Source organism: Falco naumanni, chromosome 7, assembly GCF_017639655.2.
Source record: "Falco naumanni isolate bFalNau1 chromosome 7, bFalNau1.pat, whole genome shotgun sequence".
In the NCBI taxonomy this organism is placed as follows: Eukaryota; Metazoa; Chordata; class Aves; order Falconiformes; family Falconidae; genus Falco; species Falco naumanni.
Window position 1 is genome coordinate 22818849 of NC_054060.1, and position 15869 is coordinate 22834717.

The 15869-nt window shown below is 44.5% G+C and overlaps 1 protein-coding gene across 5 annotated transcripts in view; it reads right to left on the reverse strand.

Moving 5' to 3' along the window:
• Nucleotides 1–15869, reverse strand: part of DAPK2 (death associated protein kinase 2) — a 54008-nt gene that overhangs the window by 24263 nt on the left and 13876 nt on the right. For all 5 annotated transcript variants that reach the window (XM_040600018.1, XM_040600016.1, XM_040600017.1 and 2 more), the window contains one exon: nt 2426–2647. In XM_040600018.1, the coding sequence (XP_040455952.1) occupies nt 2426–2647 (222 nt within the window). The remainder of the gene's footprint in view (nt 1–2425; nt 2648–15869) is intronic.

The following is a 15869-nucleotide window of genomic DNA, read 5'->3' on the forward strand; positions in this document are numbered from 1 at the left end:
GAACACCTGCCTGCCCATGGGAAGTAGTGAATGAATCCATGTTTTGCTTTGCTTGCATGCGCGGTTTTTGCTTTAGCTGTTAAATTGTTCTTATCTCAACCCTTGAGTTTTACATTCTGATCCTCCTCCCCATCTCTCTGGGTGAGGGGCAGTGAGCAAGCGGCTGCGTGGGGCTTGGTTGCCGGCTGGGGTTAAACCACAACACACACCAACCGTAACACTATTAAATGTGGGGACACCCAAACGTTCTACGGCATTCAGCTGCAGATGCAATGTAGAGGTGCAAGTGATCTTCCTGCGACCTCCCAGCCACGGCAGGTTAAATCTAGTGTCATCGGAATGCTGGGCAAATAGCACTGAGAACAGAAAGCCACGCAGCAGCAAGTGACTTGGTTCCCCTCCTGACTTCACAGTGAAGAATTTGCATCGCTGGGGTGAGCCAGGGAAGGTGAAATGAATTACAGTGACCTACCTAAGGTGATATCAATTTTCTGCAGCATCTGACACTTCAGTATATTCAGTCTATCTGATCAATCTGCTACTTACTCTAATAACCTTCCCTGGGTATTGCACGCTAGTAATAATGAAAACTGCTGCAGCTGGTCTATGTGTCCTGCTCTAGCCCTGCAAAAGCAACACTTTACTCTTTTGGGATATCACTAGTCCCTTCCCCTCCAATACAACCTTAAGTCACATCATCGGAATCCAATATAATTTTGATTCATACTGGGTTGTAAGACCAAGAGGCAAAAATGCTATTTACACAGAGCAAAGCTCTCCTGCCCAGGCTGGAAGGAAGGGTATTTCTTCCTCAAAAAACCCTGAACCTTCTATTCATCTTTATTGATGAATTTATTGTAGTCCTTCTACATCACGTTACGTTTTACAAAACTGAAGAAATTCCAAAACATATGCATTAGTGTCAGCACTGAAGTGACTGTAAACTTTACCCTCCACACACAATTCAGACTAACGTCACATAACCAACCCCCTGCACACAATGCCCAAAACATGACGCCTTTGAAATGCTGTTAAAATGATATGGCAAAAGCATGGTCTGGCAGGTCTGCCCAAACAGCGGATCTCACGCTGCCCGGCTAGGGATTCTGAAAGAGGCAGAACATGTTCAAAGCAAGTTGTGTTATAAGAGATTACATGGTTAGTCTGTGGTCTGCATCCGTTTCTAACATCTCACCTCAGTTCCATCAACCATAATGAAGGGCAGTAGGATGTAAGAAACAGCCAGTGGCTCTGGGATGTATTTCTAGGCTGGTGAAACAAACAGCCAAACAAAATCCACCAGGTAATTAAATAGCTATTGCAGAGACTGGTAATTTTGATACTGCTTCTTGTTCTAGTAAACCAGCATTTCTCTGCATGGTAAACACCTATTAGCCAGGTTCTCTCACTCCTTTTCAGTCAATAAGATTAAATACAGACAAAAGCATCAAAGGTGACCCCCTGAAATACAAACTCATGTTTCAGCTAAGCAAAGGCTCCTTAAACCAAGGCTCTGTGAAGATGACTCCTGACCACACTTCCAGCTTCCCTGGGCTATGCATTTACTCTTCCAGGAAGGGACACGCACAGGTTCTGCAGAACAAGCCGTTGTCCCCTCAGTCCAGACAGAGAGGCTGCTGCTAGCTTGCCTTAAACCTCTCTTCTACAGCATGAACCATTTTGCGGTATGTAGCCAACATATAGTTTAGGAGAGTCACCCTAAACCAGCAGCCTGGCTGCCCGAAGGGTCACGATGGGTGACCTGGGGTGAGGCTAGGGCAGCCCACAGGTCACCTGGCTGGGGGGCTCGCTTGTCAGCAGGACCTGCATGGCAAGGGCTGCCCCCCATCACATGGCAGGACACGAGCAGAGGGAGCAGCTCTTCACCCCTACCCTGCTGCTACTCATCCCCAACAGCCAAAGCCTAAGGATCAAAAAACCTCTTCCCTTGCCCTCCTCCCCTCTTCCCCCAGTCTCCTCTAAATGAGGAAAATACTGGAGCAGCGAGAACGGCATGGCTGCAGGGTTTGCAAAAGGCTTGATGGCTTCACATGCACTGGGAGAGACGAAAACAGGAAGGAAAATGAAACGAGTGTTCAGCAGCCATCGGTTCTCCCTCTGAGGTTCACGCCAGGGCAGCGCTAGGCAGGCACGAGGTAACGCCTCCACCAGCACACTGCTGAAGCTGACGGCACTCCCTGGCTCAGTGCCCAACGCCTCGCTGACGCCAGCGCGCACCTGTATCCCCAGGGCACGTGGAGGAACTGGGGGGCCTGTTTACCAGCAACCTCACTCCATCGTCCTGCCAAGATCCGTGAGGCAGAACACCACAGCCACCACCTCCGTGTTCCGCAGCCCCTGCAAGCCCCTTCCGGGTCCTGTTTACCTCCTCCTGCCCGTGAGGGTAGGAAGTCCCCTTACTCACAGCTCAAGGATGAGGACCACATCCGTCTTGTTCTCATATATGTCGTGCAGCTTGATGATATTGGCATGCAGGATCTGCTGCAGAATAGTAACCTCCCGTTCGATTTCCTCGCGTCTCACCCCTCGACGGCTGGCCCGGCTCTGTCGTTTTTTAATGAACTTAGCAGCATACTCCACACCGGTGCTTTTTTCTCGACATTTCTTCACTATAGCAAACTGGCCACTGCAAGGAGAAGAAGATAACAACAATTCTCTTAAAGCTTTCATATAATCACAACTTTCCGAACAAGCCATTCATATACAAAGGTGCAACCCCTGAGCAACACCGCTAACCGTACAAGCTTGTTCTTGGTACAGTAGTGGGGACTATCAGAGTTCTGCAATTAAAGTCACCAGAGCATACAAGGCAGCCTCCCGCTGCGCCTGAAATGCAGCAAAACCGAGCGGGGTCTGACAAGGAGGGAGGACAGATGTTAGAATCCCTAAAAACCAGTTCATGTTTAAATGAATAAGATCTGTCCCCAAAGGTTCAAATTACCGCTCCTTCCCTGGGATGCTTAAGGCATTCACATCTGCAACACACCATGGCATGTTCACGCATGCATTACGGTACTTCCCTTAAGAATAATCTCTCAGAAAAGAACTCAAAGGATCGATAACCCTTTGGAAATGTAGAACTGGCCTCCGGTAACCAATTTTCAAATAAGATAATGGTTTATTCATATTTCTGCACTCCGCTTGATGAATTAGCTGGAAATGTAACTACAGTAAGTGCAGCTTTCTCACTGCACTACTAGAATGTCCCACTGTACCAAGGAGTAAATTGGCTGCGTTAAAATTTATAAGGCATGTAGCTGCAGTTTGCCAATAAGGTTTTCCTTGCTGTGGTTCCTAAAGTAAGATATATTCCAGCCCGACTGCAATATTTGCCCCTGATCTCCTACGAGGGGAACGCGTGGAGGCCACACGATTAACTCAAAGAACAGCACCCGTGGCTGCAGCCATGTCAGCGGGGAACCCCTCCAGAGGGAACGGTTGTTACTGACCCTTCAACGGCACAGTAGGGGAACCTGCCCTGTTCTTCGGGGGGGCTTTTCTTTCTCCATCAAGCTCCTGAGAGGCACTGTTTGACTTTAGAGAAGGCATCATCTCCACAGAGACAATGTTCCCTCCTTCTCAGGTGTCTTCTGAAAAAATAACTGTGATCAAGCTGAGAGATGTCGTATCAAAATTAAGAAAGGTGGTCGGCAACTAAAGTAGGATTTGAGTAATACAAATTCTACATAAGGCAAGAATGTGGAATGAAACAGGGATTATTCAGAGGATCCTTTTGCTCCCCCTGTTTTGAAGGGACAACTGTGTTGTATCTTCAAAATGCTTAAATCATCCCAGCCATACAAACGAAGGAATTCAATCATAAGTCATTACTGTACGTTTACACAGCAGTCCACACAGGATGTGCTAAGAGAGCTACCTCTGCCTTACAAAAATTAAGGGAAAAGGATGGTCTGTAGCTTAAGTACTGGAGGAATTTGAGCAATCTGAATTTTGCCATGTATGTATCATATACCCTTTAGCAATTCACTTTTGCCTCATCAGCAAAACAGGAAAGAGATTATCTTCCACACAGAACGCCTGTGGGTATTTGCACGCTGCTTAGCACAAAGGTATCCGTTTCCGTCTGCTGCTACTTAACAGATGTGTTAAGAACAGTCAGTGCTGTGCAATGGAACGGAAGGGGCTCCCCGCCAAAGTGACCCCCAAAAGCACCAAAAACCATGCTTAAACAGAAACACGTTTTTTTCATGAAGGATTGCTCAGCAGATTTAATTAAAGACCTGTAGCTTTTTAGGTTTGATTTAAATTTGTATTATTTAAATTAAGCAAAGTGTAGCGGGCATACAGATTTAAAACAATATTAACTCCTTAGGTTGATTAATGAAAATACCTAAGTACTTGTTAGTCTGAAGTTACGTGAAACCTGTATGGTTTGAGGTTTCATCACAAACTCTCAATTTTAACTAGTCTTTACTAAAAGCAAGTTAGGATAATGATTTTTCACCCAATGCAAAGTTTCCTTGTTTGGACACAAACACGTTCTCTGATTCCTTAGATCTTAAAAAACAGAAATTCAGAAACTGTCATGTTTTAAAAAAGGAAAACCTAGGTTAAAGTACAAAAAGCATTGATATTATTTTTTTCAAACACAACTGATGCAGACTCACTGCTCTCCTAGCTCAAGCACCTCCAGCCCAAGTAACAGTGAGGAGTAAGAACGTTTGGTCTTGACATAAACTTAAGTCAGTTCAAACATGAATGAGGCCAGCCCGTGCCACTCAGGATGAGTTCCACTCACTTCTCTCTCCCATCATTCAATAGGAAGCCACCCGGTATTTTCACCAATTCAGTGATTTCAGTAACTTTCATACAAAGTATTAAAATAAACTACACTCGCTTTTGAACAAGTATGTACATTCTAATGAACCTTCTTGTACCAATGGTACTTCGGAATTTTTTATTACTTTACCTTCCCGTAACTAATTATTAGTGTAGACCCAGACATAGCGATGTGTAAAATACATAATAAAATGGGACACCGAATCTGAGCTGGTGGAAAACAAGGAGCTAGTGGGGAAGCACTGTAGCAGCAAGAACAACTGTCAAGGAAAATTACTGTAGCAGCAGTGTTTGGAGATTGCATTTGGTAAGTCTGATGGCAGGCTGCTGCTGCCAAGTCTTGAAGCAGTATCTCTGCAATATAATCTACAAGAGTATGAATGGAAGGAAAAGTTGACTCCTTTTGCTCGGACACTAGTTCAAGGACTTCATCACCCACCTGAGCACATCCGCGGTTTCAAGTAGCAAGAACAGTTTATTACCATCCCAAACCTCCTCTGCCAGAACCTGTAAGCTGAGGGTTACTTCTTTTTATTTATTTTTCTATTGCTAGATTTATCAAACTCCTTTTTGGCAAGAGGGAAAGAAAGAAAAAAGACCACAGAACACACCTTGCACACGGGCCACGTATGTGCTGTTACAAACACTACTGTGACAGTGAAGGTGCACCAGAGAGCTGGAGAATTGAGCCCATGGATAAGGTCATGCACTTCAATCTGCTTTGTTTAAGTGTACAATGCATTTCCTGATAAAAGTGAGATGAAAAACTGTAAAGCTGTAAAAGCTGTAAAAACAGAACAGGACTTTAGTTAAAGTCTGGCTAAAACTACTGCTTCACGGAAGCTGCCTTTTGTTTTGGCAACTTGATATCAAAAGGGGGCAGGGATTAAGCAAGAAGAGGCTGTTGGCCAGTATCTGCAGAATCTCACTGATTCAGAGGCAAGGAGCCCCAGTTCAAACCCATGTTCTGCCCTTTTCATGTTAATTGGAATGAAAAACATGGAAACTTTAAGTCTGCCACACGTACTCCATACCCCACCAAGCATTCCTTAGTCAGAAAAGGCTCAGGTTTTACCAATGATTACCTGACAAAAGCACACTTTTGAAAAAAAAAAAAAAAAAAAAACATTTCACTGCATTTCCACCAAGGGGCATAAATAAATGTTAAAGTCCTAAGAAGCTATACGGCCAGGGAGCCACCGTCAACTAATCAATTAAGCAGGGAAGCCTCCAAGAACAGTGCAAATCGCTCCCCTTGCCTGGCGTGTGTGAAGGCTGCAGTCATGCAAGACCCTACCATCAAAGGAACCATCCTGCCCAAGCCTCTTCTCTCATCACGTTCACAGTCCCTGCTGATGTCCAGCTGCTCTACAAGCAGACAGAGCAAGGCAGGGAGCTGCTGCCTGCACCCAGGAGCAGCCCCGCTCGCCCTGCCACCGCGCATGGCATGCCACAGGTCGCACCCTGCACCAAAGGGCCGGTCTCCAGCCCCGAGTAGACATCCAGTGCCAGGAATTTCCTTAGTCAGAGCACCCAGACTCGCAAGGCAAAGACTCTTCTTACAGCTAACCTTCACCTTGGCTACTGTGATTTTCTCAGCCAAGATCTCTCTATAAGGAACACAACCACGCTCGTTGAGTGCAACCCCCTGTGACCACACTGCAGAAGCACCGAACTGTTACTGTTTTCACTATTATTGTATCCTTCACTGGCAGGGGAAATGAGAGATGCAAGTACAGTTGGAACTTATTTTATGCAGCATACACAGCAATTATATTCAGAACCTCAGAATTATGTAATGTACCTAGTGCTTCGTTAACACAGGCAGCTGGTTGGAGTCTGTCTTAAATCTACCATGGCAAAGAAATTAAAAATTACGGCTGTCATTTGGTGCTCGCTTGCTCTCAAAAGCTAAGACTCTGTGGCAGAGGCAGCCTCTCATTTCAACGGGTACAAACACCACCAGACAGCCTGAAGTACTTCTCGTTGGTTTTCATTTTCATACATATCCTAAACACCTCTCAGGAGAGAGGCGGGAACAGATGGGACAGTTGTATTTATGCCTTTAGGAATCATCCATCACAAATGGAATGGAGACTGCAGCCATGTGTCGAATCCATTAATTGATTCATATTTCTGCCTCCTGATTTTATCTTTTCATGCAAACCCTGGAGAACTTAAGAGAATTAAGCTGCTACAAAAGCCCCAAACTTGCCTTAAACATTCTGCTAAAAGAGTTTGCTCTGTAGCACTGAGAGCTGTTTGTGTAAAACACCGTGGGTTTCAGAAGGTTCTTGGTTTTTGTTCTTTTTTTGCAAGCCATGCATCTTGTTTGGTTGAGACCTTCTAAAGAGACATGGTACTAATGTTGCTTTGTTCACTTCCTTGAATTCTCTCTGGGGACATAAATTTTGCCAGCAAAATTCCAGGAGAAAATATTATTTTATGAGTGTTGATTGTGGGAACGAACACAGTCATTTTTGCATTTAAAAAGTCTAGTGATACTGTAGGTTTTGTACATTTTTGTTTACTGAAAAGACAAAAGTAGTAACAACATAGCACAGGAATTCCTGACTTCTCCTTTTACATACTTACAGTGTGGGACAACTGTTCACTGTATTATCCGTTCCCCTGTAACATACCGCTTCCCCCCCGCACGTGTACCCGCTGCCCTGGTTTCAGCCGGGACAGCCGATTTTCGCTGCGGTGCTGGTGGGAGCTGGGGTTTGGCTCTGGTGTGACAATGGGACAGCAGCCAGGGGCCCCGGTTTGTGGAGTGGAGCACGGGGACTGGGGGGCGACACGGCCAGGACCGGTGATCCGGACTGGCCAAAGGGATGCTCCATCCCACGGGACACCGTGCCCTGTACAGAAGCTGGGGCGGGGGGGTTGGCTCGGGGTCAGGCTGGGCATCGGCCAGCGGGTGCAAACAATTCTGTGTTGTGCATCACTTGTTCTCCTTTCTCCCTTCCCTTTGAATTTCATTCCTCTGCCCTTCTCCCTCCTTTCCATTATAACTACCATGATTATTATTGTTGGGTTTATTTTATTTCAATTATTAAATTGTTCTTATCTCAACCCTCGAGTTTTACATTCCTTTCCGATTCTCCTCCCCATTCCCCCTGGGGGAGAGTGAGGGAGCAGCTGCGTGGTACACGGTCACCAGCTGTGGTTAAGCCATGACACCCAGGAACACCCACTCTGCCTGCCCACGTCCTGGTCTTCCTGCAATTTCCTTCATCCCGTAACAACAGGCTCGTGCAGACAGCCTTCACTGAGAGAGTTTGTGACCGAGGAGAAGAGGCTGCAAGGCACAGGGCAAAACACAAATGCCCCATTTCTTAGCCCCGGACGTTTAAGACAGATGTGGTGCTGCCCATGGCCCAGCCTCAGCCTTCCCTACCCCTGCAGGGCACGCCGGCTTGGCCCGTGCCTGCTCCCCGGTTCCCAGGGCTCCATCAAAGCACCACAGGGTAACGCTGAAGGACCTCCCAGCCACCTTGAAGACTGTCATAAAGCAGCAGCTGGTGTCCCTCTCCGCAAAGCAGCCCAATGCTTTGCCAAGCACTGACACGCTCAAGTACACCACGAGAAGACCTCAAAGGCAGGGAGAAAAGTCTTTGCACAAGCGTTAAAGGGCGAGCACGCCGCTCTGCCTTCCCCCCAGGCACCATGACTAGCTCACATGGTGGCCAGGACAGCCACGAAGGGGAGGGGGTGGCTCACTGGTATCGTACGTAGTCAGACACACTCTGGATTTCTTGTTAACCACGGAGCCTGCACAGCCAAGGACCGACACAACACCGTTTCTGCAGCTCCTAATGCATTTTCATTGAACGCTGCAGAATCAAACGGCCTCAGCTTCCCAAAACTTTCCACCTAGGCTAAGAAAAAAGCAGAGGAAAGGAAAGCAGGTCTGCCTCTGACACACGAGTTGGCAGCAGTGAGAAGTTAAGCCATTTGCTTCATTTCACATGGGGAGTTCTGTGGCTGATCTTAAGACTCAAAACTAAATTTCACAGCTCAGATGTCCAAATTTCCAACAACTTCACCAAAAATCATGTCTTGAAGTATATCTCTGAAATGAAGATGAACTGGATCATAAACAGCAGTATTTAAAACGCACACAAGATAAGCTCAGAGGCTGACACTTCCGATTTTTTATTTTTTTTTTAAAGAAATGAAGTTTGTTCCCTTTCAGAAATATTTTGGACAGCTGTAGAAAAGCCTTGTCACAGATTCAAGACAGGCTGTCCTCAATTGTGCTACTAGCTCAAGAGTATAAACAATAGCAGCTGCAAACCATCAGTTATAATATAATTTGGTAGGACATCAAATCTGTCCATCGTTAATAAGAGAACTTATCCTAGCTAGGAAGATAACCTATTATTCGCATTGCTACTATCATCTAGGAGATCTGTCGCTGAATAAGACCACAGAGACAGTACTACTGGGTGGTTTGGAGTCCGTGTCCAGAAGCATGCTTTAGAGGAACACAAGTTCAGCTTATTTAACTGTGCAGTTCAGGAGAGGATGTGGAAAGGACGTGGGGAAGAGAGAAACCGGACAATCCAGAATAACAGGATAACTTCTTGCTCTTTTTTCAAAGTTTATTTTTAATACAGGTTCTGGAGGGTAACGTTCTGGGGCAGAATGTGACTTGAGAGAACGACACGAGTGCAGCCAGCCCGTTCGGAATGCCTGAGCGCATAACAGCGGCATTGCTACGGAGCACTGGAGTAACGACAGCCTTCAAGCAGCTATCTGCATAGCTGCGGGTTTATATGAATCTTCCCCTGATAGTCCAGGAACACCCCATCACTGAGTAGCTGTCATGAAACACTGGAAACATGCAAACAAAACACCGAGATGACAGTACAGGCTACCTGACTGCAGCCAGGCTCCCTAAGGCCAGGGTGGGGAGGTCAGGGAGCCGATTCTGTCATTTGAGCAGAGCAAACCACTTCATCCCCAGACACCACACACACATTCCCTTTCTGCATGGTCAACCTATTTCTTTATGTTCCATTCATGTTCAGCTTAATTTCATTCATGAAAGAATTCTAAAAAAGAGGATTTTCATCTTCATCATCATCACTATTATTATTATTATTGGTAGTTGTTAAAACTTGAAATTCCCATTAAATGGATGATACATTAGAACACGTTGACACATACACTTTACACTGAAATAGGTTTTCAAGAAGTTCTTTGAAAAGTTAGTGAACCTGGAAAAGGACAGTGCTCTGGCTTTCTGCCCATCAAGAGGCGACACTCAGTCCCCTAGATGAGCCAGGACAGTTTACTTTGGAACAGATTTGCAAGGGATTTTAGGCAGCAATTTCCCACTGACTTTAGCAGTAATCAGATTCCTACATACTTGACAGAAAATAACACCTTAGTCTTTCTGTACTTCATTTCCCGAAGTCTGCAAAATGCAGGTAATGCTACTGGAAAAATGAAATAAAATTGTAAGGGGTAAGCACACAGTCAGACCTACAAATTTCATGCCTCCAGCCATCATCAGAATTGCAATGATAATCATTCATATTTTTATTCACTAGGTACTCCTGCACAAAAACACATGACCAGAAAGGCAACTGAAATAAAACCTAACAGCATCTCAGCCAGTCTTTTCCCTGCCTAGAGGCACATGCAGACCGCCGTGCACGCAAGGCAGTTGAACCCTGCTTTTCACGGAGCATCTGAAAACTCAGTAGAGGACCTGAGCATGTAGCTGGAATTCCTTTTGTTTCCAGTTTGGGAGCTGTCTGCTGGCGGCAAGAGGCCACTCAGCTCAGCAGGACCAGCAGCACATGGCCAGGGGTGCCACCACTGCCTACTGCACAAACCAAAACACAGCAAGACTTTTTCTGTAGAGGAATGAAGCTGGGTTAATTACCATCGATAATATAAACTGTGGGCTGGCTGATGTGGGTAAGGTGCAGCTGTGGCTGGTTCCTGCTAAGAGGTTGGGCAGCCAAGGAAGAGAGAGAAGTAGAGAGGAGAGAGAGAGTGCACCCTGGGTGAGGAGAGACCAGGAGAAGGCAGCAGAGGGACCGGCCTGAAGAGTATGTTGGTATGAGATGGTAAAAGACCTTGTTGCAGCCAGCTAGTTTGAAGAGTGCTGTGACATTTTCCACACAGTTGGGTTTTTTTTCATTATTTGAATGGTGCCATAAACATCTATTATGCTTTTTTTATGTTCATTTTTACCTACAGCAGGTGTAGGGAGGTGAAAATTCCTAAAAAGGTGACGGTTCCCTCTACCCATTTGAGAAGAATGGGACACAGCAATGCGGAGTACGCTGAGCCACAGCGGTACGGATGCGGCAATACTGACACCGGCACAGCTGCTTTGCCCGCACCAGATGGGAAAGTTCATTAAACTGCAGTGGACACAAGAAAATGCTTTCCAGCGAAATGGAGATGACCTTCCGTTCCCCTTGATCCTCTCCTCCCTTGCATGTTTTGTTGTTGCTTATTATGTTTTAACAAGGTTAAGCTGAGCTCTTCCTCGCCTACTTCAGCTCTTGCTTGCATGCGCACATCCCTCAAGATGGAAGCAGAGCTAAAGAAAATGGGGCTGGCACGGCAGCCAGCTGGCTTTAACGGTGTGATTACATTCCGGGCAATGTAAGGGCCTTGAAGGAACCTCCTCACACCAGAAGCCTCAAAGCCATGCAATGTAGGAAGGCAACAAGACTCAGCCTGATTGCAACTCAGAATTATATTACGCACCAGGAAGGTAAAAGACACACTGGAAAACTTTCACATTTTTGAGTGATACAATTTAAACTGCTTCCTCCCCACGTACTGAGGAAAACAGAAACACCTGGGTGCTGAACTCAGATCGGACAGAGAGTGGAACAGCCTCAGGCACGTCACTTCATCCTACCTTACAGCAGTGCCCTGAAAGCAGCAGCTGTACCCATGCGACACACGTTTGCATCAAATTACAAACACACAATTCTGATTTAAGATAATTTTCTATAGAAGAGTAGGGTAAACATTTCAGTCTCGCAGCATCCTTCCCCACACCCCAAAATGCACTCTGTGTATCTAAAAGCAAGGTTTGGGGCACAACAACGTACACAAGGCACTAAATGAAAAACACCACCTTACTATAGGAAGGAGCTTACAGGAGAACTGAAAAAATGAGCTTTCACAATATGTAACAGTGATCACCATCTGAATAAACCTATGATTTTTGTATTTCTCCTTTCTTCTTCCCATTTAGGACATTCAGTTCTGGGAATGCAAGCCTAAAAGCGTTTATTTCCTATTACAAAGCCTACCCCAAACAAAGACAAACAACGCAACTCACGTATGTGGTTGCTTGTGCTTAGGAAGCTGAAACACAGCTCAGAGATCTAATTTTAGGTTTACTAGACTTTGCAAAGTTTGCCAGTCATTGGCTCTCTTTCTCTAATGAGATGAGAAATTATGTCTGGTCCTTCAACAGCAAGGATAAAAAAAAATGACACCCTATCCAGTGTCATATATTCTCTGAGCACTGAGTCAGCGTACTATCTTTAACCCTGAAAACAATTTTATTTATGTTTACTGACAGCAATCAGTTACTTCACAGTCTATGTCATAAATCAAGTCAGGTTCACCTTCTGTTAGCATCATACTGTCCTTTCTCCAGTGAACGAGCTTACAGCATCCTTCACTTTCATTTTGCATAGTCTACAGTTACAGGCAAGTACAAATCCTAAAAATATACTATGAAATCATCATATCTACATTCTTAAGTTAATATACATAAACATAATCACGGAGAATAGTGTGAATAGTGTCTAGCTAACCTGAATGCAAGACTTCTCTAGATTTAAGAGGTTGGTTTATTTAGTTTCAGCAAAGAAGGGTCATTTATTCTCAGTTACAACAATTGTTTTTATGTCAATGGTTTTGTTCATCATGCTTTTTTGCCACTATTAAATTCAGGCTGGTTTTAACTGGCAATCTCAAGCTTAGAAAGTCTGCATCTTATTACTTTTCCATCTTTTTCACTCCTATTTCGTTTTCTTGAAAAAACTACCCTAACAATCTTATCCTTTCATGGTTGCATTTTTGTTAACTTTCAAAGCAAAGCCCTTGAGAACTGTTGCTGAATGCCTTTCTTAAAAAACCTCAAGCCTGAAAAAGCTGTTTTCCTCTCAAATTTAAGTGATTAGAGCAATTGCTCTACTGCATGTAATTTATCAAGCTAAATACTTTCCTCCCTCTTTCCTTACACTTCAGAGATGACTTCGGCTAGTTGTGATTGCATGCTCTTCCCAGCAGAGAGGACAGGAGCCTGGTAGGAACTTCTTGTACAACCCATTTGTACACTCTCAGCTCATCTGTGAAACACAGCTCACCCAAAGGCTGTGCAAGGTTCACAAAATGCATGCATACAAGTACTTTCCTGGAAGCTTTTTGTAGGAAGCCTGCGGTCACAGCCAGAAAGAACTGGAAGCCTTTTGTAAATGTATCATAGCAATAATTTGTAGTATGGTTTATTTTTTGAAGACTAGGGGTTTTGTAGACTAAACCAGGATTTGGTACAGCAGAAACTTAACCTAAGCAGTAAATGTCCAACAGCACGATATTTACAAAGAAACTAGAGTACAATAGCTGAAACAACAAAACAGAAATCCTGCCACGACAAGGTCAGTGAAGGGAAAGTATCTTGCTGCTTCCCTACGACTTAACAGAATGAAAGTTAAAAAACCCTGAACCTTAATCTGTTAAATACTCTACTGACATCTCTTATAACTTCATAAAGAGCTTTAAAAATAAAATTGTCACAAACATCACTGTACTTTGTTTAAGCTGCAAATAAAAAGTGAGTTTTGTTTTGTTTGGGATTTGGGGTTTTTTTCCCCAGACAAAGCGCAAACAAAGTGGCTACCTCTCCTAAGGCAACTATACAGAACCTAAACTGTGACAGACACCAGATTATGGCAGAATAATCTAAAACGTTTCTTAACAGAGCATTAAACAGGAATCTTGCTTGGCTACTAAAAAGCAGATAATTTCTTCACATGTGTCAAAGATACAGAAGTAATTCCAGTTCACAATATACTATGGCTCATTTTTGCGCCTTTCGCACAAGATTATCATAGAAATATCACTAACTTAGCACAACCCTGTGATACAGACTGAAAGAAAATTGTTATGATATGAGAAATAACTAACATGACTTCATTTCAGGCTCGCTAAGTGCTCAGGCAGTGTCAGGGTGACTTCTAACCAAACCAGTTAATGTCATAGAAAGAAGTACCACTACTCCAACAATCTGCTGCTTTTTAAACCTAATGAGCTGCTACTTTATATAAAAAGAGGGGAAAAAATCAGCTGCCACGTTTAAATACACTGGCATTTTCACCCCCAACGCATGTTTTTACTAGCTGGTTATACAGTACTCTAGAATACAGTGACTTTACAGGGTAAGTCTCAATATTCATGAGAGGGAGGTGCTGAGCACCTTTGGACATACCCCATCTCTAGGTAACATCGCTGTCTGGCACCTTTCATCCACAGTTCTTTACAGCTCATGCAAAGGTAACCAACACATCCTGGCTGCTGCCAGAGGAAAGTCAGAACGGTCAAGGAACACAGACTCAAACAGAAGGATCCACTGTACTGCAGCAAGTAGAGAGCAAATCAACTACTTGAAATTCAATGCAAGATTTAAAAAAATCTAGTGTTTCTGAACAATGCTATGAGTTATTACAGGCTATCAATAAAGTAACATGTTATTTGCAGTACAGCCAGTGCCTTCAACACCATTTTGGGTCATTAGCCCTGAGTCACAAGAAACCGTGCCACCTACTGAATCATCACTGGCATCTCCTGAAGCTGTTAAATGTTTTTTGAAACTTCCCAACCACGCAAGAACAAGCAACGTGGCCCTTATCAGCTCCCGAGGCTGACGGAGCAGAGTCTGCGGTGATAGAGCACGAGCCCAGCGATTCTGGCAGGTTCCTCACAGCCTGGCAAGCACTCTGTCTCAATGATCTCAGTAATCTGACACTCAAGAATAAAATGCACACGATAAAAATTTTTCCCCACGTTATCTATCACACGTAGCTTTTTAGACTGAACGTCAGCTCTCAGAGTGGCGATGAACAGAGTCCAGAGACGCAGGGAAGGTCACAGCTGACTCACGCTCAGCAGGAATAGCTGACTTGATAAGCTGTTCCCTCTGCTATGCAGCAACACCAGCGCGTGTGCAACCTACACGCAGGAGGTCAGCACACTGTACCTTTGTGCTTAAAGGTCCAAATCCAGCTGGATATCAACGGAACATAACATACCTGGGAGCAGATAAATTGTAATAGGGCAACAGTATTTTAAACGGTTAAATGATTTTCCTCCTTCCCCATATATGAAACAGATGGAAATCATGCTGGCATTTTAATCGAGATATTAGGAAATCATCTGGAAGTCCAAATTCACAAAGGGTTGCTGAAACTCCCCTTTCACTGTTCTTTGTGGATTCTTCTGGTCTGCCAAAATAAGCAGTGGAAGTTGCCTCCTCATTTTATTTAATCTTTACTACGCTGAAGTAAACAATCTCCTCCAGCAGCAGGATAGCACAGAAGCTACATTATTTGTTCCCTCCGCTCTGCCTACATCGCAAACAGACAGGTCACTGGAAATGCTCTTTGTGAGGACTGTAGGTCCACAGAACTCAGATATTGAGGTTAAAACCTTTCTCACAGAAGCTGTAGATTCTGTAGTAAGATTACAAGTCCTGGCCTCAGGATACACAGTCACTCACTCGGGGGGTAACTGAACCTGCCTTACGGGCAGCCCAGAACAGGCCAGTGACTCCAACCCAAACACTCGGGCACTGGACAGAGAAGTCCAGCGATGTGAGTGATTTTTTTACGTCTCTCCTCACCAAAGCATCACTGTGCATCACGCTCAGCTATTACAACAGGTTTTCACTCCAGCTTAAAACTGCTGATGTAGAGTTTTAACAATGATTAATAGATGTCACCTCAGCCAAATTAAGTTTGACAATCAGAAGTATGTGCAAGCCCTATTCTGCA